At 43.4% G+C, this 20278-nt stretch overlaps 2 protein-coding genes across 4 annotated transcripts in view; both read right to left on the bottom strand.

Annotated features, from left to right (window-relative positions):
* LOC123735932 (uncharacterized) lies at positions 1-12678 on the bottom strand. Of its 3 annotated transcripts, XR_014392999.1 has the most exons (14): positions 12473-12678; positions 10023-12194; positions 9587-9743; positions 7924-8355; positions 4874-5326; positions 4343-4615; positions 3969-4226; positions 3627-3872; positions 3122-3379; positions 2203-2544; positions 1835-2104; positions 1186-1269; positions 555-1055; positions 1-338 (listed from the first exon to the last, which is right to left on the bottom strand). XR_014392999.1 is itself a non-coding variant. In XM_082978226.1 (13 exons), the coding sequence occupies exons 1-13, from the start codon at positions 12507-12509 to the stop codon at positions 974-976; spliced, it is 5058 nt and encodes a 1685-aa protein (XP_082834352.1). In that variant the 5' UTR covers positions 12510-12678; the 3' UTR covers positions 1-973. The 3 variants fall into 3 exon arrangements, 2 of the variants coding, with proteins under 2 accessions (XP_082834352.1, XP_082834351.1); XM_082978226.1 differs by having other exon boundaries at positions 1-1055; positions 4343-4609; XM_082978225.1 differs by having other exon boundaries at positions 1-1055.
* Positions 12610-20278, bottom strand: part of LOC106597133 (uncharacterized) — a 17986-nt gene continuing 10317 nt past the window's right edge. Inside the window, exons 5-10 of the mRNA XM_082978293.1 lie at positions 18579-18668; positions 16530-16619; positions 15723-16308; positions 14262-14378; positions 12833-12899; positions 12610-12749 (exon numbers count right to left, since the gene is read on the bottom strand). Coding sequence (XP_082834419.1) covers positions 12610-12749; positions 12833-12899; positions 14262-14378; positions 15723-16308; positions 16530-16619; positions 18579-18668 — 1090 coding nt within the window. The remainder of the gene's footprint in view (positions 12750-12832; positions 12900-14261; positions 14379-15722; positions 16309-16529; positions 16620-18578; positions 18669-20278) is intronic.

Genomic DNA, 20278 nt, shown 5'->3' on the forward strand with positions numbered 1-20278 from the left:
TTCAGTACATATAGTTGATTTTATTAAGAATGTTTACATATCTCACATTACTCATCTCATATGTATATACTGTATCCTTCACTATCTATTCTTTACTATCTATTGCATCTTAGCTGCTCTGTCACTGCTCATCCATATATTATATATTTATATATTCTCATCTCATTCCTTTACTAGACTGTGTGTATTAGGTTTTGTTGTGAAATTGTTAGATATTACCTGTTAGATACTGCTGCCCTGGCAGATCTAGAAGCATAAGCATTTCACTACACTCGCAATAACATCTGCTAACCATGTGTAGGTGACCAATAACATTTTATTTTGATTTGGACTAAGACCTAACAGCCATGTCTTCCTCTTCCTGGACTAAGACCTAACAGCCATGTCTTCCTCTTCCTGGACTAAGACCTAACAGCCATCTCTTCCTCTTCCTCTTCCTGGACTAAGACCTAACAGCCATCTCTTCCTCTTCCTGGACTAAGACCTAACAGCCATCTCTTCCTCTTCCTGGACTAAGACCTAACAGCCATCTCTTCCTCTTCCTGGACTAAGACCTAACAGCCATCTCTTCCTCTTCCTCTTCCTCGACTAAGACCTAACAGCCATCTCTTCCTCTTCCTGGACTAAGACCTAACAGCCATCTCTTCCTCTTCCTCGACTAAGACCTAACAGCCATCTCTTCCTCTTCCTGGACTAAGACATAACAGCCACCTCTTCCTCTTCCTGGACTAAGACCTAACAGCCATCTCTTCCTCTTCCTGGACTAAGACCTAACAGCCATCTCTTCCTCTTCCTGGACTAAGACCTAACAGCCATCTCTTCCTCTTCCTGGACAAAGACCTAACAGCCATCTCTTCCTCTTCCTGGACTAAGACCTAACAGCCATGTCTTCCTCTTCCTGGACTAAGACCTAACAGCCATCTCTTCCTCTTCCTGGACCAAGACCTAACAGCCATCTCTTCCTCTTCCTGGACTAAGACCTGATGTTTATTCCAATCTCAAACCTCTTGTCTGTCAGGAAAGCGGTGCTGTTCATGATTCTGTTGTTGAAGAGTCTGTAGAGAAAAAAAGCATTATTATTATTATTTTAATGTTGTTATTATTATCCTCCAACAGTTGTCCTCAGCAACAGACACACCCATATGATCTCACACATGCTCTGCTCACCATCACACACACCCTTACCGTACGGTGTGTATTGAAGTGTTGGTAGAGACCAGTTGGAGAATTCTGTCAGTCAGAGCATCAGTGATGTCATTGTGACTCAGGCTACGAGAGAGGGAGAAAGAGGGAGAGAGAGAAAGACAGAGAGAGAGAGGGACAGAGCGAGAGAGAGACACAGAGAGAGAGGGAGAGACAGGGAGAGAGAGAGAGAGAAAGACAGAGAGAGAGGGAGAGAGGGACAGAGTGAGAGAGAGACACAGAGAGAGAGAGGGAGAGATAGGGAGAGAGAAAGACAGAGAGAGAGGGACAGAGCGAGAGAGAGACACAGAGAGAGAGGGAGAGAGGGAGAGAGATCGGATATTTATCATGTAATGACATACACACAGTCTTGTACAAATAACCTTGTGGGGACATACAATTCAGACCCTAACCCGTACCTTAATTAAAAACCTAGCCCTAGATCCTAATCCTAAAACTAATTCTAACCCTAACACTAATTCTGACCTTAATCCTAAACCCCCTAGAAATAGCATTTGACCTTGTGGGGACCAACAAAATGTCCCCAGTTGGTCAAATTTTTGTTTGTTTACTATTCTATTCTGGTCCCCAAAAGTATAGTTAAACACATCCACACACACACACACACACACACACACTGAAAGCCACTCACTCCAGGACTTGTACTTTATGCAGGTGTGTGATCAGGGGCTGTAGGTGGTGGTCTGTGAGTTGACAGTGGCTGAGGTCCAGTTCTGACAGACCCTCTGAGTGTTCCAGAACCAGGGCCAGAGATCCACAGGCCTTCTGGTCCAGCCTGGTCTCACTGAGGTCCAGCTCCCCATCCAGGGCTCTGCACAGGGACTCTGTGTGCCTCAGCAGCCCCTCTTCAATCCCCTCACACACAAGGTCCAGCAGCTGAAGTAGCAGAGCTTTACTGGGGCTGAGAGGACAAGAAGCAGAGACAACATTATGACACAGAGTAGGTCTAACTCCTACTGATAAACTAGTTGGTCAAATGTTTGTCTTTGTGTGTCTAACCTCAGCTTGACAATATGCAGGATGGGAAGCAGCTCCCTCAGTGCTCTGTCCTCCACCTCACAGTCTCTTAGGATGAGCTGGACCTGGTTCTGGACCAGCTGGGTGCTGTGTTGGTTCTGCTTCAGAACAGAGTTGATGGCCCTGCAGTGGTCAGTGGTCAGACACAGAGCCTTCTCCTGGTCCTGAGCTGACAGGTCCACAGAGGAGGAGCAGGAGAAGTCCAGCCTGTAGTGCAGAGACCTGAGCAGCCATACTGCTGTTTGTGGTGGTGATGGTGCCCCTTGCTGGATCTGAGAGGCAGCACAGCACTGGAGGAAACTCAACAGTAACTTCCTGTCAACACTACAGAGAGAGAGACAGAGAGAAAGAGACAGAGAGTGAGAGAGGATAGAGAGAGACTTATTTTCACAGCATCACACTTTAAAACACTGATAAACACACTACAACTCTGTTAGTCAGGTCAACTCCCAGGCGCTCCCCTTCAATTCCACTCCTAGCTGAGGTGAAGGTTAGTACAATCACTTGAAAAACTACAAACCACTTCCTGGTCGGATTTTTTCTCAGGTTTTTGCCTGCCATATGAGTTCTGTTATACTCACAGACATCATTCAAACAGTTTTAGAAACTTCAGAGTGTTTTCTATCCAGATCTACTAATAGTATGCATATCTTAGCTTCCGGGCCAGTGTAGCAGGCAGTTTACTCTGGGCACCTTTTTCATCCAAGCTACTCAATACTGCCCCCATGTCCCAAAGAAGTTAATCAGGTCAACTCCCAAGGGTTCCCCTTCAATTCCATCCCTAGCTGAGGTTAAGGTTAGTACATTACACTAAGGTTAGGGTTAGAGGTTAAATCAGTCAGGAAGTGGAAAGCCTCATAGTTCTATCCATTCTAGCAGGGTCAAAGAGTGTTAACTAAACCTGAGTTGGGAGACTCTGTCCAGAAGAGGCAGGATGCTCTCTATCTCCCCCGGTGGTATGGAGGTCCACAGCAGGTTGACTTTGACTTGGTGGCTGTGCTGCAGGGTAAAACACAGAGCAGTACAGTCCACTCTGTCCAGCTCTCTGCTGTTCAGGTTGATCCAATGGTCTGAAGACCTCAACAAACTGGACACACAGTCACTGGCTCTACTGTCATAGATCTGTCTGATGGAGGACTTTACAAAGCTGGAACTGGACCTGAACAAACATGGAGAATGGATTGTTGTGGTTATGTCAAGGTTTTATAAAGGATAACTCACATAGCAACAACTGGCTGGATAGGACATTAATAATTAAAGTCTATAAATATTGAAAAAAGATCTCCCACCTCTTGAATAATATTCTAATGATATTACAGAGGATAACTCAGAACAACATGTCACTGGATAGAAATAGTTATTTTATTATTTCTAGAAAGTCTGACTAGAGAAAGAAGATCTCCCACCTCTTGAGAGTAACTCTTCCCAGAAAGGGGAGAAGATCTGAGATGTTCTTCTCTAGAAGCCCGTTCTTCCTGAGGTCCACAGTGATGTTGTGGGTTGAATGCTGCAGCAGAGAGAGAAGCACTTCCCAGTCCAGCCTGCAGGAGGTCAGGTCTCCACCAACCTTCTCCAGGAACCACTGAGTCAAGTCCTTGTCCTGAGCTTCATACACAACTACAGTCAGCTGCTGCAGAGTGTCTGAGTTCAGTCTAGGAGGTTGGAACATACAGGCAGTCAGAAATATGAAGAAAAACACATGAATGAAGTTACTATTTCTATTTAAAAAACATCAGCTTCAGACTGACCTGAGAGAGAGAGGTCCCTGGTGACACAGCAGTGTGATGAGAGAGTGACCCTGGATCCAGAAATCAGTCAGGTCCAGACACTGAACCCTCCAGAGCCTCAGCAGGGACGCCACACTACTCAGAGCCCTGGATAACACTCTCTCTGGTGGCTGGCTGCTCTTTAGGACCAGGGAGAGTTCTGGGACAGTCAGAGGAGTAGCACCTCTCTCTGTCCTCATAACCAGTCTGGACAGTTTCACTGCCATACCCACATTCAGCCTGGAATGAAAAGACAAAACTCAAGTCACTTTAAACAGAGAAACCTTGTCAGATAAATACTCAGTAGGAAAATCAATTATTCAATAGACCTGTAAAAGCTGTCTTACTGAACATACCTGAGCTTGTGCAGCTTTGACTCATGTCTCAAAAGAAGTAAGGCTCCTTGGAGAGAGATCTTGCTGGGGGTGAGAGTGAGGTCCACTCTGGAGGCACAGAGACCCAGGACTCTCCCCACAGACCTGCAGGTTTTCCTGGGTAACTCTCCTCCCAGTGACAGGGTGGAGCCCAAGGCCTGGAGGAGAGAGGCCAACTGCTGGTCCTCCTCTCTGGACCTCACAGGGATGGATTCACACACAGTCTGGAAGAACCTGTCATCATCACATCTGAAACTGCAAAACATGTGGGACATCAAATCAGACATTTAGGAGACAGTGACGTCCAAATGTATTGGGACAGTGACACATTCGTTGTTGTTTTGGCTCGGTGAAAATGCCCTGACAAAGCTGACAGTTTGACCTTTAACCTCAGTCATATTCTGAATACTAACGCAACATGTGTTATGTCAACAAATCTTCGTATAAATAAAATAAAAATATATAAAACATGTATAAAAAAACAGATATACCAACACACATGTTCAGACTCACCTCAGCTGTGAGATGTAGGACAGACACTGAAGGAAACTCCTCACTTCACTCTCTACATCTGACCAGCCCTTCAGCTCTACTGGTTTCTTCTCTGGTTGGAGTTTCAGCACTTCTAGGAGGAGGGAGGCCTTTCTCTCTGAGAGGTCTATGGACCAGACTGCAGGACTGGCTGACTGGTAAACTGGCTGTAATGCTGGAAGGACACTCCTGCCTTTTTGAGTCTGATAGTCCTTCACATGTGAGTACAGATCCAGCAGGAAATCACATTGATATTCCTTGATCTCATCATCATCATAATACGAGTCACAGAAGGGGAAAGTGTTGTAAGTACACACTGATGATACCAGCTTCAGTGTCTTCTCTCCTGTCTGCTCCTCCCACTCTGCTGCTTGAGATAGGAGATCCACCAGGAACTTGATCTGCTTTGAGGGATCAGACCAGTCTGGATAGAATCTGCAACAAGGACAGTAAACAGCTGATTCAGAAATGGATGAACACATGAAACCAGTCATAGTTAGAGATATATGAAGTAGTTATACATTTACATAATGTGCTTTGGTTATATGTTAAAGTATTTAATTTTAGAGACATTCACATGATTTATCTGTGACATTTAGTAATGCAACATTAGTTATGTCAGGAAATGGGCTGATAAATGTTCCCAGATTCACCAACATGTGTAGTTTTATATGGAGCCTTCACCACTCCCACTTTGCATCAGCAGTCAGAAAGGAAGCTCTCTGGGGAGCAGTTTGATAGTGTGCTGCAGAACTCTGGTTTATTTTCCCTCTTCCCTCTCTTTCTCTTTCTCTCTCTTCCCCTCTCTCCCCCCCGCCGTCTGTCCCCCCCTCCTCTCTCTCTCTCCCCTCTCTCTCTCCAGTGCTTTACACTGCAGCAGACTTTATTATTGTTTTCAATGCTCTTCCTTTTGAGGTTCAGCATTGCTGGACTATTATTGCCCTGCCAGACTTATTTAGGTTGACATTTTAGTTAACCTCTCTGGGGTATGTGGGACGCTAGCGTCGCTAGCAGGACACACTATTCAACAGCCAGTGAAATAGCAGGGCGCCAAATTCAAAACAACAAAAATCTCATAATTCAAATTTCTCAAACATACAACTATTATATCCCATTTTAAAGATACACTTCTCGTTAATCCAACCACATTGTCCGATTTCAAAAAGGCTTTACGGCGAAAGCATAACATTAGATTATGTTAGGACAGCGCCGAAGCAAGAAAAACCACAGCCATTTTCCAAGCAAGGAGAGGAGTCACAAAAACCAGAAATGCAGCTAAAATGAAATCACTAACCTTTGATGATCTTCATCAGATGGCGCTCATAGGACTTCATGTTACACAATACATGTATGTTTTGCTCGATAAAGTTCATATTTATATCCAAAAACCCCATTTTACATTGGCGTGTAATGTTCAGAAATGTTTTGCCTCCCAAAACTTCCGGTTAATGAGCACATCAATTTACAGAAATACTCATCATAAACGTTGATAAAATATTCAACTGTTATTCAAAGAATTATAGATACACTTCTCCTTAATGCAACCGCTGTGTCAGATTTCAAAAAAGCTTTACAGCGAAAGCAAACTTTGCTATAACCTGAGTACGGCGCTCAGTCACAAAACCAAATCAGCCATTTTATGGAGTCAACAAAACTCAGAAATAGCATTATAAATATTCACTTACCTTTGATGATCTTCATCGGAATGCACTCCCAGGAATCCCAGTTCCACAATAAATGTTCATTTGTTTCGATAAAGTCCATCCTTTATGTCCAAATACCTCCTTTTATGTTCGCGCGTTCAGTCGAGTAATCCAAATCCACTGTGCTCACGCAGTGAGCTGAGACAAAAAGTCAAAAAAGTTACATTACAGTTCGTAGAAACATGTCAAACGATGTATAGAATCAATCTTTAGGATGTTTTTATCATAAATCTTCCATAATATTCCAACCGGACGATTCCTTAGTCTTCAAAAAAGAAAAGGAACACAGCTAAATCTCACGTGAGTTCGCGCCACTGAGCTCATGTCATTTTCTCCGTCATCTGATTCCAATGGCTCTTATTCTCTCCCCATTCACAGTAGAAGCATGTTACAACGTTCTAAAGACTGTTGACATCTAGTGGAAGCCTTTGGGAAGTGCAAAATGACCCCACTGACACTGTATACTAGATAGGGAATCACTTGAAAAACTACAAACCTCAGATTTCCACACTTCCTGGTTGGATATTTCCTCAGGTTTTTGACTGCCATATGAGTTCTGTTATACTCACAGACATCATTCAAACAGTTTTAGGAACTTCAGTGTTTTCTATCCAAATCCACTAATAATATGCATATCTTAGCTTCTGGGCCTTAGTAGCAGGCAGTTTACTCTGGGCACCTTCTTCATCCGGACGTCAAAATACTGCCCCCTACCCTAGAGAGGTTAAAGGGAGGTTGCTTGCCAGTTTATTGTATCTTATTATTTGAACTGTATTGATGTGGTACTAATGACATGTGGCCCAGAAGATTGTGGACATTTTAAGGCCTTTGTTTGTCTATGACCCCCCCACCATTCATACACTCTGCACTCCTCCACTGGGAGGTAATACAGATTATTACAAATCCTCTAATGTTGATGACTGGGTCCTTTCTTGTAAATTGTTTCTATGAAGTTGCCGTTAAATTGCTCTGCCATCATTATTGTATGAGGTATTATTGGTGGAGTTTCCCCTGTGCTGTGATGGGTGTTTTATATGGTGTGTCTTATCTTTTCTCTCCACTGGCTATCTGGTTAACAGGCTACACTCTAGACAGTCTCTTCTGCTGATGTGTGTGTGTCTGGTAGTGGGTCTCTCTCTATCCTACTCTTTTCCTTTCTGCAGGGTTAATACCTGCCTGGCGCCCCAACAAAATCTTTACCTTCACCCCTCTCTAACAATACCGCTACAAGATTTACAAACACTTGTAGTTTTATATGTCAAATGTTTCTACAAGATAATAACCACTAGCATCACATAATCACTAACCACCACACATGTTCAGACTCACCTCAGCTGTGAGATGTAGGGCAGACACTGAAGGAAACTCCTCACTTCACTCTCTTCATCTGACCAGCCCTTCAGCTCTACTGGTTTCTTCTCTGGTTGGAGTTTCAGCACTTCTAGGAGGAGGGAGGCCTTTCTCTCTGAGAGGTCTATGGACCAGACTGCAGGAGCTGACTGGTAAACTGGCTGTAATGCTGGAAGGACACTCCTGCCTGTTTGAGTCTCATAGTCCTTCACATGTGAGCACAGATCCAGCAGGAAATCACTCTGTTCAGAATTGTCTCGAAAGGGAAAAGGAAAGGTGTTGTAAGTACACACTGATGATACCAGCTTCAGTGTCTTCTCTCCTGTCTGCTCCTCCCACTCTGCTGCTTGAGACAGGAGATCCACCAGGAACTTGATCACCTTTGAGGGATCATACCTCCATGGACAGAAACTGCAACAAGGACAGTAACAGCTGATTCAGAAATGGATGAACACATGAAACCAGTCATAGTTAAAGATATATAAAGTTGTTGTACATTTACATAATGTGCTTTGGTTATATGTTAAAGTACTTCATTTTAGAGACATTCACATGATTTATCTGTGACATTTAGTAATGTAACATTAGTGATGTCAGGAAATGGGCTGATAAATGTTCCCAGATTCACCAACATGTGTAGTTTTATACGGAGCCTTCACCGTATGCTGCCACTTTGCATCAGCAGTCAGAAAGGAGACTCTCTGGGGGGCAGTTTGATAGTGTGATGCTGCAGAACTCTAGTTTATTTTCCCTCTCTCTCTCCCTCTTCCCTCTCTCTCTCTTCCCTCTCTCTTCCCTCTCTCTTCCCTCTCTCTTCCCTCTCTCTCTCTTCCCTCTCTCTTCCCTCTCTCTTCCCTCTCTCTCTCTTCCCTCTCTCTCTCTTCCCTCTCTCTCTCTTCCCTCTCTCTCTCTTCCCTCTCTCTCTCCAGCGCTTTACACTGCAGCAGACTTTATTATTGTTTTCAATGCTCGTCCCTTTGAGGTTCAGCATCGCTGGACTATTATTGCCCTGCCAGAAGTATTTGGGTTGACATGTTAGTTAAAGGGAGGTTGCTTGCCAGTTTATTGTATCTTGTTATTTGAACTGTATTGATGTGGTACTAATGACATGTGGCCCAGAACATTTTGGACATTTTAAGGCCTTTGTTTGTCTATGACCCCCCACCATTCATACCCTCTGCACTCCTCCACTGGGAGGTAATACAATTTATTACAAATCCTCTAATGTTGATGACTGGGTTCTTTCTTGTAAATTGTTTCTATGAAGTTGCCGTTAAATTGCTCTGCCATCATTATTGTATGAGGTATTATTGGTGGGGTTTCCCCTGTGCAGTGATGGGTGTTTTATATGGTGTGTCTTATCTTTTCTCTCCACTGGCTATCTGGCTAACAGCCTACACTCTAGACAGTCTCTTCTGCTGATGTGTGTGTGTCTGGTAGTGGGTCTCTCTCTATCCTACTCTTTTCCTTTCTGCAGGGTTAATAGCTGCCTGGCGCCCCAACAAATTCTTTACCTTTACCCCTCTCTAACAATACCGCTACAAGATTTACCAACACTTGAGATTTATATGTCAAATGTTTCTACAAGATAATAACAACTAGCATCACATAATCACTAACCACCACACATGTTCAGACTCACCTCAGCTGTGAGATGTAGGACAGACACTGAAGGAAACTCCTCACTTCACTCTCTTCATCTGACCAGCCCTTCAGCTCTACTGGTTTCTTCTCTGGTTGGAGTTTCAGCACTTCTAGGAGGAGGGAGGCCTTTCTCTCTGAGAGGTCTATGTACCAGACTAAGAAGTAAATTGTTGATTAAAATACCTGTGTACCTAAATATTTGGTCAGGGTATTAACAAACTAGCGAAATAAATGTCCCTATGTAACACCAGTAATGATGTGATGTTATAACAATGATAGACACTATGTAACAGTGATTATCGATCTATGATAGTCCAATATACTTCACAGATCGACAACTCATTATTTTCATTTAATTTCAGCCAGAACGATGTCTTAAATATTAAAATATTTTTCACATGCATGTCAAGATAGATTGACTTGATGTAGCTCACCATTGACTGGGACATCTGTCTCTCTGCTGGTTTCACTGGTGTCTCCTTCTCCATAGACAGCTGACACTCTGACTCTGTAGCAGGTACTGAGGTTCAGAGATATGATGCATTTACATTCAGGTCCCTCTGTTACCATGGTAGACCAGCCCTCCAGTCCTGCCTCCTTATAGTCCACTTTGTAGTGGAGTACAGAGGCACCATCATTACACTCAGGCTGGAGCCAAGTCACTTTGATGGTTTCCTTTGTTTTGTTCAGCAGCCGGCTCACATACAGATGTTCAGGTGGGGATCTCAGGGTCTTGACCTCAATGACCTTGCTGAAGTCACTCATACCAGAGTGTTCTATAACAGAGTACCTGATCTGGTACAGTGTGAACGGTTTCAAACCAGGCACTACACAGGTTTCTGCAGGAGCCAGGGTCACTACCTCATTCCATGGCCGTTTGCTAACCTTGATAAGACCAGTAGTCATGACTCTGTACTCTACTCTGTATCTCTCAGGTCTTCTGATGGTTGACTGTGGAAACTTCAGGAGGACACAGCTCTGTTTTATCTCTGCTACCTGGACTGGATCAGGTTTTAATCCCAGCAGGAAGTTGGTGGTGATGAGACTGCCTTGTTGATACAGACGAATGGAGGATCCAGGAGCACTGATATCTGGTATAACTGCTGCAATGAACTTGATGTTCTCTCCATCTCTTCTGTCTTCATAGGATTTGGTGAACAAGCGGAGGTCAGATTTAAATTTCTGAGTTAAATCTGGAGGTTTGAACGGTCGCTGTGTCTCCTGCTGTCCAGTGAGATCAGATTGGTTCACGGTGTTCTCTTGTACAGAGTGTTTGTGCTGCTGTCCAGTGAGATCAGATTGGTTCACGATGTTCTCTTGTACATAGTGTTTCTCCTGCTGTCCAGTGAGATCAGATTGGTTCACGATGTTCTCTTGTACATAGTGTGTCTCCTGCTGTCCAGTGAGATCAGATTGGTTCATTGTGTTCTCTGGTACAGAGTGTTTGTGCTGCTCCATGGTGGAGAGGAATGGATCTTCATCCTCCAGGGAGGTCAGAGTGAAACACAGTATCCTGTCCTTTAAGGATCTGAGGACACCGTCCAGCTCTTCCTGTGATTTCATTATGGGGATGTTTCTTGTTTTACAGACATTCAGAGCCTTCACCTCCGCTGCCTTGTTGTTTAGCCACAGTTGTACGGACTGAGGACAGAACGGAGACTGGTCATGGTTCTGGAGAATGTCTCTCAGTCGGTTTTCATCCACCCCTTCACTCTCTCTCATGGTCTTTACTGCCATGGACAGCTCTCTCTTAAACTCTGACCAGTACTTCTGCAGAAGCTCTGATAATCTAGACAGTTTATACGTCAGATCAGGAAACCATTTCATCACACAACTATTGGTGGAGTCTGTCATTATCTCCTGGCATCTCATGGTGGCCTGCCTCAGATGGTCCAGCACACACTCTGCCTTGGTGAACAATAGGAGCATGATTTCAACTGAATGTCCCAGATTCTTCAGAGGATAGAGCCATGCGTACAGAGGCACTGCTTTCTCTCCTTGCTGTCCAAGGTGCTTCGGGAGAGTTTCATAGACTTGCAGAGCTCTGTCACACGTCATGGAGCCATTGATATGGTCTACATCACTGTAGAGAGTACACTGATACAACAAACTGTTTGGTTTTTCATCGTCACTCAAGCCGGAAAAGATCTGATCTGCACTGAAGGTGGGCATCATCCTCTTCACAACATTGTGCATATCCGCCTCTCCTGCACCACTGTGTTGTCCGCTGATCTGTTTGCTGTCAAAGATAAAGAATGCTTGAGCTCCATAGAGGACAGCCATGACCACATGAGTTGCCTTTCGTTGTGTTCTGTCTGTCTCCTCCTGAAGCACCCTGTGACTGAGCATGTCCAGTCTGGTAGTGGTTCTGTACTGTAGAGTGACCCGGTCCTGCAGTGTGGACTGAACAGGATGGTTCAGGTATCCAGCAGCACCACCAACCTCCACCAGTCCAGACAGGACACTGGCTCTGAGAGGAGTGGTCACATCCAGAGCCCTGAATCTGTCCTGAAGGGAGTCTCCTTCAATACACTTCACCTCTGTGAGAGGCCGCGGTAGAGACTGACGCATGAAGGCTATTGTACTGTTATCCCAAAGACTGACATCTAAGGAGATAAAACAATATTACATTCACTGCAGGACTTCACAATATATCATAATACATATTTCACAATATGAACTATTCACAAGACAAACTATAAAGTCCAGCACTCAACAAAATGGATACCATTGCTAGCCCAGCGCTGACTCAGTCCATGCTTTTAAACATTAGATAAAACAGTTGTCTTTAAACTATGCACTCTACACACATATGGTACATGAGCTAAACAATAACTACATCCTCAATACTTTGAAGTCTTTAAACTGGAAAAGCATACGGTACCTGAACAAAATGAGTCACTGCGGCAGTCATACAACATCCCAAGATCTAAGGGACGACCGAGGGCAGCCACCACAACACTGTCTGATGTCCAGTCTGACAATCACAGAAAACACATGATAACATGTTGTGGTACAGGTCTAAAGGACGACCGAGGGCAGCCACCACAACACTGTCTGCTGTCCAGTCTGACAATCACAGAAAACACATGATAACATGTTGTGGTACAGGTCTAAAGGACGACCGAGGGCAGCCACCACAACACTGTCTGCTGTCCAGTCTGACAATCACAGAAAACACATGATAACATGTTGTGGTACAGATCATTAAAGGTAGTCATTCAGCAGCAGTAATGTAACTCACCTTCAGTCAGACCTCTGCAGAAATGCTTGGCAGGATTGTTCAGCTCAATGGTAGTGTTCTTGACGTTCTGAGGAACACGTCATCACTTGAAGTTACTCAATAAAGGATAGTGGGAGATTACACTTTTCTGTATTTTATTGAACTGATATTAAAATGATAAGAACAGACGGAAATAGTTGAGAGTTGACAGGAAAGTTAAGAGGAAAGTGTATCAAAGTAGCGGTGCTACCAGTTACAACAGGCACAAAAATAGTTATGTTGAGATGATATAAATAGTTATTATTTTAATCTGTTAAGGTAGCTACCAGTACTATATGTCTAGAAGGTAAAGTATTGTTAAGGTAGCTGCCAGTACGGTATGTCTAGAAGGTAAAGTATTGTTAAGGTAGTTACCAGTACTGTCTAGAAGGTAAAGTATTGTTTAAGGTAATTACCAGTACTGTCTAGAAGGTAAAGTATTGTTAAGGTAGCTACCAGTATTATATGTCTAGAAGGTAAAGTTGTCACGTCCTGACCATAGTAAGATGTTATTTTCTATGGTAGAGTACGTCAGGGCGTGACAAGGGGTGTGTTTTGTTCTATGTTTTCCATATCTATGTTTAGTTCTAGTTTTCTATGTCTATGTTGTTGTTTTTTGGGGTGATCTCCAATTGGAGGCAGCTGGTCCTCGTTGTCTCTAATTGGAGGTCATATTTAAGTAGGGGTTTTTCTTCCTGGGTTTTGTGGGTTATTATATTTTGAGTAGTGTTTGTTTCTCTCTGCGTCATGGTTTATTGTTTTGTCAATTCAGTTATTTATGTATTGCAAAGTTTCACGAATTGAATAAAATGTGGAACTACAACCACGCTGCACTTTGGTCTGCTCCTTTCGACAACCATGACAAACGTGTACGTATATCGGCCTTCCCTGTGGCTCAGTTGGTAGAGCATGGTGTTTGCAACGCCAGCATGGTGTGTGCAACGCCAGGGTTATGGGTTCGATTCCCACGGGGGGCCAGTACAAAAAAAATATGCATGAAATGAAATGTATGCATTCACTACTGTAAGTCGCTCTGGATAAGAGCGTCTCTAAATGACTAAAAATGTAATGTAAATGTAAAATGTATTGTTAAGGTAGCTACCAGTACTATATGTCTAGAAGGTAAAGTATTGTTAAGGTAACTACCAGTACTGTCTGTCTAGAAGGTAAAGTATTGTTAAGGTAACTACCAGTACTGTCTGTCCAGAAGGTAAAGTATTGTTAAGGTAGCTACCAGTACTGTATGTCTAGAAGGTAAAGTATTGTTAAGGTAGCTACCAGTACTGTATGTCCAGAAGGTAAAGTATTGTTAAGGTAACTACCAGTACTGTTTGTCTAGAAGGTAAAGTATAGTTAAGGTAGCTACCAGTACTGTATGTCTAGAAGGTAAAGTATTGACACTAAATGGTACCTGCTCAGAGTTGTCAGCAGGAAGCTCCTCTGTATTATGTTGTAGAATCGTGATCTCTCTCTGGAGTCTAGCTTCCAGCCTGGAGGCAATCTGTTCCTCCTGAGTTTTGGTGGTTTCCTTGATAGACAATTACAGCCAACATTAATATAATATATTATATTAAACTAAAACTTACTGAAAGACAGGAAAGGCACATTCAACTTGAGCTTGTTAAAATTGAATAAAATAAAATGCAAAATAAAACTGAAACATGTCACTTTTTAACCCACTGCCTCACTATGTTTAATATACTGTCCAATGTCCTGGTGGCAAGAAGAAACTATACACACCAACCTCTTCACTATCTAACACACACTGGTCCAGACTATAGACACACCCACCTCTACACTATCTAACACACACTGGTCCAGACTATAGACACACCCACCTCTTCAGTATCTACCACACACTGGTCCAGACTATAGACACACCCACCTCTTCACTATCTAACACACACTGGTCCAGACTATAGACACACCCACCTCTTCACTATCTACCACACACTGGTCCAGACTACAGACACACCCACCTCTACACTATCTAACACACACTGGTCCAGACTATAGACACACCCACCTCTTCACTATCTACCACACACTGGTCCAGACTACAGACACACCCACCTCTACACTATCTAACACACACTGGTCCAGACTATAGACACACCCACCTCTTCACTATCTACCACACACTGGTCCAGACTACAGACACACCCACCTCTACACTATCTAACACACACTGGTCCAGACTATAGACACACCCACCTCTACACTATCTAACACACACTGGTCCAGACTATAGACACACCCACCTCTTCAGTATCTACCACACACTGGTCCAGACTATAGACACACCCACCTCTTCACTATCTACCACACACTGGTCCAGACTATAGACACACCCACCTCTACAGTATCTAACACACACTGGTCCAGACTATAGACACACCCACCTCTTCACTATCTAACACACACTGGTCCAGACTATAGACACACCCACCTCTTCACTATCTACCACACACTGGTCCAGACTATAGACACACCCACCTCTTCACTATCTACCACACACTGGTCCAGACTATAGACACACCCACCTCTTCACTATCTACCACACACTGGTCCAGACTACAGACACACCCACCTCTTCACTATCTACCACACACTGGTCCAGAATATAGACACACCCACCTCTTCACTATCTACCACACACTGGTCCAGACTACAGACACACCCACCTCTTCACTATCTACCACACACTAGTCCAGACTATAGACACACCCACCGCTTCACTATCTACCACACACTGGTCCAGACTATAGACACACCCACCTCTTCAGTATCTACCACACACTAGTCCAGACTACAGACACACCCACCTCTTCACTATCTACCACACACTGGTCCAGACTATAGACACACCCACCTCTTCAGTATCTCTCTCATTCTTTATGACATCATGGTTTCTGTGGTCCTGCAAGGCACACACCAGACAAACAGAAACCTGGTCTGTCTTACAGAAGACCTCCAGAGCTCTGTGGTGCAGCTGGCACAGTTTCTGCTCCAGGTTTCCAGTCACCTCCACCAGGGTGTGTCTCTGCAGAGCTGCTACGGTGTAGTGATGTCTGACATGGCTCTCACAGTAGGAGGCAGTGCAGGTCAGACAGGACTTCACAGCTTTGAGCTGTTTCTCAGTGCAGAGATCACAGGCCACATCTCCAGGTCCAGCGTAGCAGTACTTGGGAAGAGCAGGGACCTTGAACCTTGCCTGGTGGAGTTTCTCAATCACCTTCTCCAAGGCTGAGTTAGTGAGGAGGTCAGGACGTGTTCTGAATCTCTTGCTGCACTGGGGGCAGTCGTACTCTCCTGTCTGGTCAGGCTGGTTCCAGTAGGTCTCAATGCACTGTCTGCAGTAACTGTGTCCACATGGGATGGAGACTGGCTCTTTGAGAACCTCTGTACACACTGAACATCTGAAGTGGTCCTCTGTCAGTAGACTGGCTGTCAGCTCACTGTACACAATGTGGTAGAGAAATGTGGTTGCTGTTTTAAAGACTATTATACAGGATCGAACCAACTAGATTTACAGGAATGTGGTTGCTGTTTTAAAGACTATTATACAGGAGCTAACCTACAAGATTTACAGGAATATAGAAGCTGTTTTAAAGACTCACTATTATACAGGGGCTAACCTACAAGATTTACAGGAATGTGGAAGCTAATTTTCACTTACCGGTCATCTTTTCCAAACATAATGGGCCTGTCCATGGACCAATCACTCTTCATGGACAGACACGGTGACCACACCCTCTCCTGATTACAACTGTGGAAAGATCAAGGAGGGTTTTGTCATTGTGTGAATATGCAGGATATAATACCTATCCATCTTTCATGTTGACTGTTTGTATATTTCTAAATGGACAGAAACATAAATATTTGCATATTTCTAAATGGAAAGAAACACAAATAAAACTCAGCAAAAAAAGAAACGTCCCTTTTTCAGGATCCTGTCTTTCAAAGATAATTCGTAAAAATCCAAATAACTTCACAGATCTTCACTGTAAAGGGTTTTAACACTGTTTCCCATGCTTGTTCAATGAACCATAAACAATTAATGAACATACACATGTGGAACGGTCGTTAAGACACTAACAGCTTACAGACGGCAGGCAATTAAGGTCACAGTTATGAAAACTTAGGACACTAAAGAGGCCTTTCTACTGACTCTGAACAACACCAAAATAAATATGCCCAGGGTCCCTGCTCATCTGCATGAACGTGCCTTAGGCATGCTGCAAGGAGGCATGAGGACTGCAGATGTGGCCAGGGCAATAAATTGCAATGTCCGTACTGTGAGACCCCTAAGACAGCGCTACAGGGAGACAGGACAGACAGCTGATCATCCTCGCAGTGGCAGACCACGTGTAACAACACCTGCACAGGATCGGTACATCCGAAAATCACACCTGCAGGACAGATACAGGATGGCAACAACAACAACTGCCCGAGTTACACCAGGAACACACAATCCCTCCATCAGTGCTCAGACTGTCCGCAATAGGCTGAGAGAGGCTGGACTGAGGGCTTGTAGGCCTGTTGTAAGGCAGGTCCTCACCAGACATCACTGGCAACAACGTCGTCTACGGGCACAAACCCACCATCGCTGGACCAGACAGGACCTGCAAAAAGTGCTCTTCACTGACGAGTCGCAGTTTTGTCTCACCAGGGGTGATGGTCGGATTCGCGTTTATCGTCTAAGGAATGAGCTTTACACCGAGGCCTGTACTCTGGAGCGGGATGGATTTGAAGGTGGAGGTGTCATGATCTTGGGCGGTGTGTCACAGCATCATCGGACTGAGCTTGGTGTCATTGCAGGCAATCTCAATGCTGTGCGTTACAGGGAAGACATCCTCCTCCCTCATGTGGTACCCTTCCTGCAGGCTCATCCTGACATGACCCTCCAACATGACAATGTCATCAGCCATACTGCTCGTTCCATGTGTGATTTCCTGCAAGACAGGAATGTCAGTGTTCTGCAATGGCCAGCGAAGAGCCCGGATCTCAATCCCATTGAGCACATCTGGGACCTGTTGGATCAGAGGGTGAGGGCTAGGTCCATTCCCTCCAGAATTGTCCAGGAACTTGCAGGTGCCTTGGTGGAAGAGTGGGGTAACATCTCACAGCAAGAACTGGCAAATCTGGTGCAGTCCATGAGGAGGAGATGTACTGCAGTACTTAATGCAGCTGGTGGCCACACCAGATACTGACTGTTACTTTTGATTTTGACCCCCCCCACCCCCCTTTGTTCAGGGACACACTATTCCATTTCTGTTAGTCACATGTCTGTGGAACTTGTTCAATTTATGTCTCAGTTGTTGAATCTTGTTATGTTCATACAACTACTTACACATGTTAATATTGCTGAAAATAAACACAGTTGACAGTGAGAGGATGTTTTTTTTGCTGAGTTTATGTTGATATTTTTAAATGGACAGAAACATAAATATTTGTATATTTATAGAAGGTAAAGTATTGTTAACGTAGCTACCAGTACTGTCTGTCTAGAAGGTAAAGTATTTTTAAGGTAGCTACCAGTACTGTCTGTCTAGAAGGTAAAGTATTGTTAAGGTAGCTACCAGTACTGTATCCCGAGAAGGATTTTGTTTATGAATGATAAATGTTGTTCTTTCTTTCATTTTGAACCCCAATTACTTATTCATCATTGTTTGTAGAACACTAATCTTCTATCGGCTGTTATTTCTATGTCAGGTTCTTCACTTACCTGGCACCTTTTCCAAACATAATGGGCCTGTCCATGGACCAATCACTCTTCATGGACAGACACGGTGACCCCACCCTCTCCTGTTTACCACTGTGGAAAGATCAAGGAGGGTTTTGTCATTGTGTGAATATGCAGAATGTAATACCTATCCATCTTTCATGTTGACTGTTTGTATATTTCTAAATGGACAGAAACACAAATATTTGGATATTTCTATATGATCGATCCATAAATAATACAGAATACAGAACTACTTGCGCTTTTGAGAATGATTTCACATGATGCCTAAATACTTATAACCACTAGGCTGATAAATAAACCAAATTTTCCTTGGATTATTGAATTACTTACATCATGTGACTTCAAGTTATCCATTTGGAGAGCAACATCGCAATGTTAAAAAATATGTCTAATTTGGGCAATTGAAGGAATCTAGGGCTTATGCTAATATACCTTTCAAACATTGTACGCAAAATTAATCGGTAAGTGGCTTGATGCCTACTGTGCCCAAGCTATTTGGTGTTGTTAAACGGGAGTGATGTATAACGGTAATATTGTCAAAATTCTGCTTTTAACAACCATCAGAATTGGTTAAAAAAAGGTTATTCATGGAAACATATTAGACAATAATTAAGAGTAGGCAAAGTTATCGTGTCAGGAGAAAATTATATCAAACATTTGATGTCCAGTCACATTCATTGTGGTTGTCTAAAGTGTGCTGTAGAGTTCACAGTTGGCGATGCCTCATCCTGATTGGTTATTCCTCATCATTTGCAACAATGTCAATAAGTGTCATCACCATCTTTCCTTTGCAGTACCTCAAACTGTTGTGATTATCAGCTGAGATAAACTTATATTAGTTAATTTTACTCCTGGCTCAGAGCTTGTCTGAGCAGTGTCTTAACATCATCCTAAAACCTAGTTATTTTTAGTCTTAAAACAGGTTTTAACATGATTCCTGACAGGATCTAAATTTTTAAAGGGAGAATCTGTAGTTCAAACAACAAGAAAGCTGACACAGTTTTTGGACGAACAATTTAGGGATGGGGTTGAAGAAATATGGACTGGACTGACCATCCATGACATCAAAATGAAAGTTAACCATATTATGAAGCTACACAATGTTTGTTGACGATTCAGTTGTTAACAAACATTGGAGTAAAACAAGCTTATATTTTGGTTTCTGATGGAGTAGACAGTTGAACTGAGCTCATGAAGCATTTACAAGCTATTCCAGTCCACATCACTAGTAACATAGTCCTATTCCAGTCCACATCACTAGTAATATAGTCCTATTCCAGTCCACATCACTAGTAATATAGTCCTATTCCAGTCCACATCACTAGTAATATAGTCCTATTCCAGTCCACATCACTAGTAATATAGTCCTATTCCAGTCCACATCACTAGTAATATAGTCCTATTCCAGTCCACACCACGAGCAATATAGTCCTATTCCAGTCCAAACCACAAGCAATATAGTCCTATTCCAGTCCACACCACGAGCAATATAGTCCTATTCCAGTCCACATCACTAGTAATATAATCCTATTCCAGTCCACATCACTAGTAACATAGTCCTATTCCAGTCCACATCACTAGTAATATAGTCCTATTCCAGTCCACATCACTAGTAACATAGTCCTATTCCAGTCCACATCACTAGTAATATAGTCCTATTCCAGTCCACATCACTAGTA

Source organism: Salmo salar, chromosome 08 (assembly GCF_965601325.2).
Source record: "Salmo salar chromosome 08, fSalSal1, whole genome shotgun sequence".
Taxonomy (NCBI): domain Eukaryota; kingdom Metazoa; phylum Chordata; class Actinopteri; order Salmoniformes; family Salmonidae; genus Salmo; species Salmo salar.

What these genes read in the sequence shown, in the direction of transcription:
- LOC123735932 (XM_082978225.1), bottom strand. Translation starts at nt 12,509, where the DNA reads ATGTTGTATGACTGCCGCAGTGACTCATTTTGTTCAG. An exon ending in TCCTACATCTCACAGCTGAG is followed by an intron (nt 8,356 to 9,586) that starts GTGAGTCTGAAC and finishes TCCTTGTTGCAG; the next exon opens with TTTCTGTCCATGGAGGTATG. An exon ending in CATAAAGTACAAGTCCTGGA is followed by an intron (nt 1,270 to 1,834) that starts GTGAGTGGCTTT and finishes CCTCTCTCGTAG; the next exon opens with CCTGAGTCACAATGACATCA.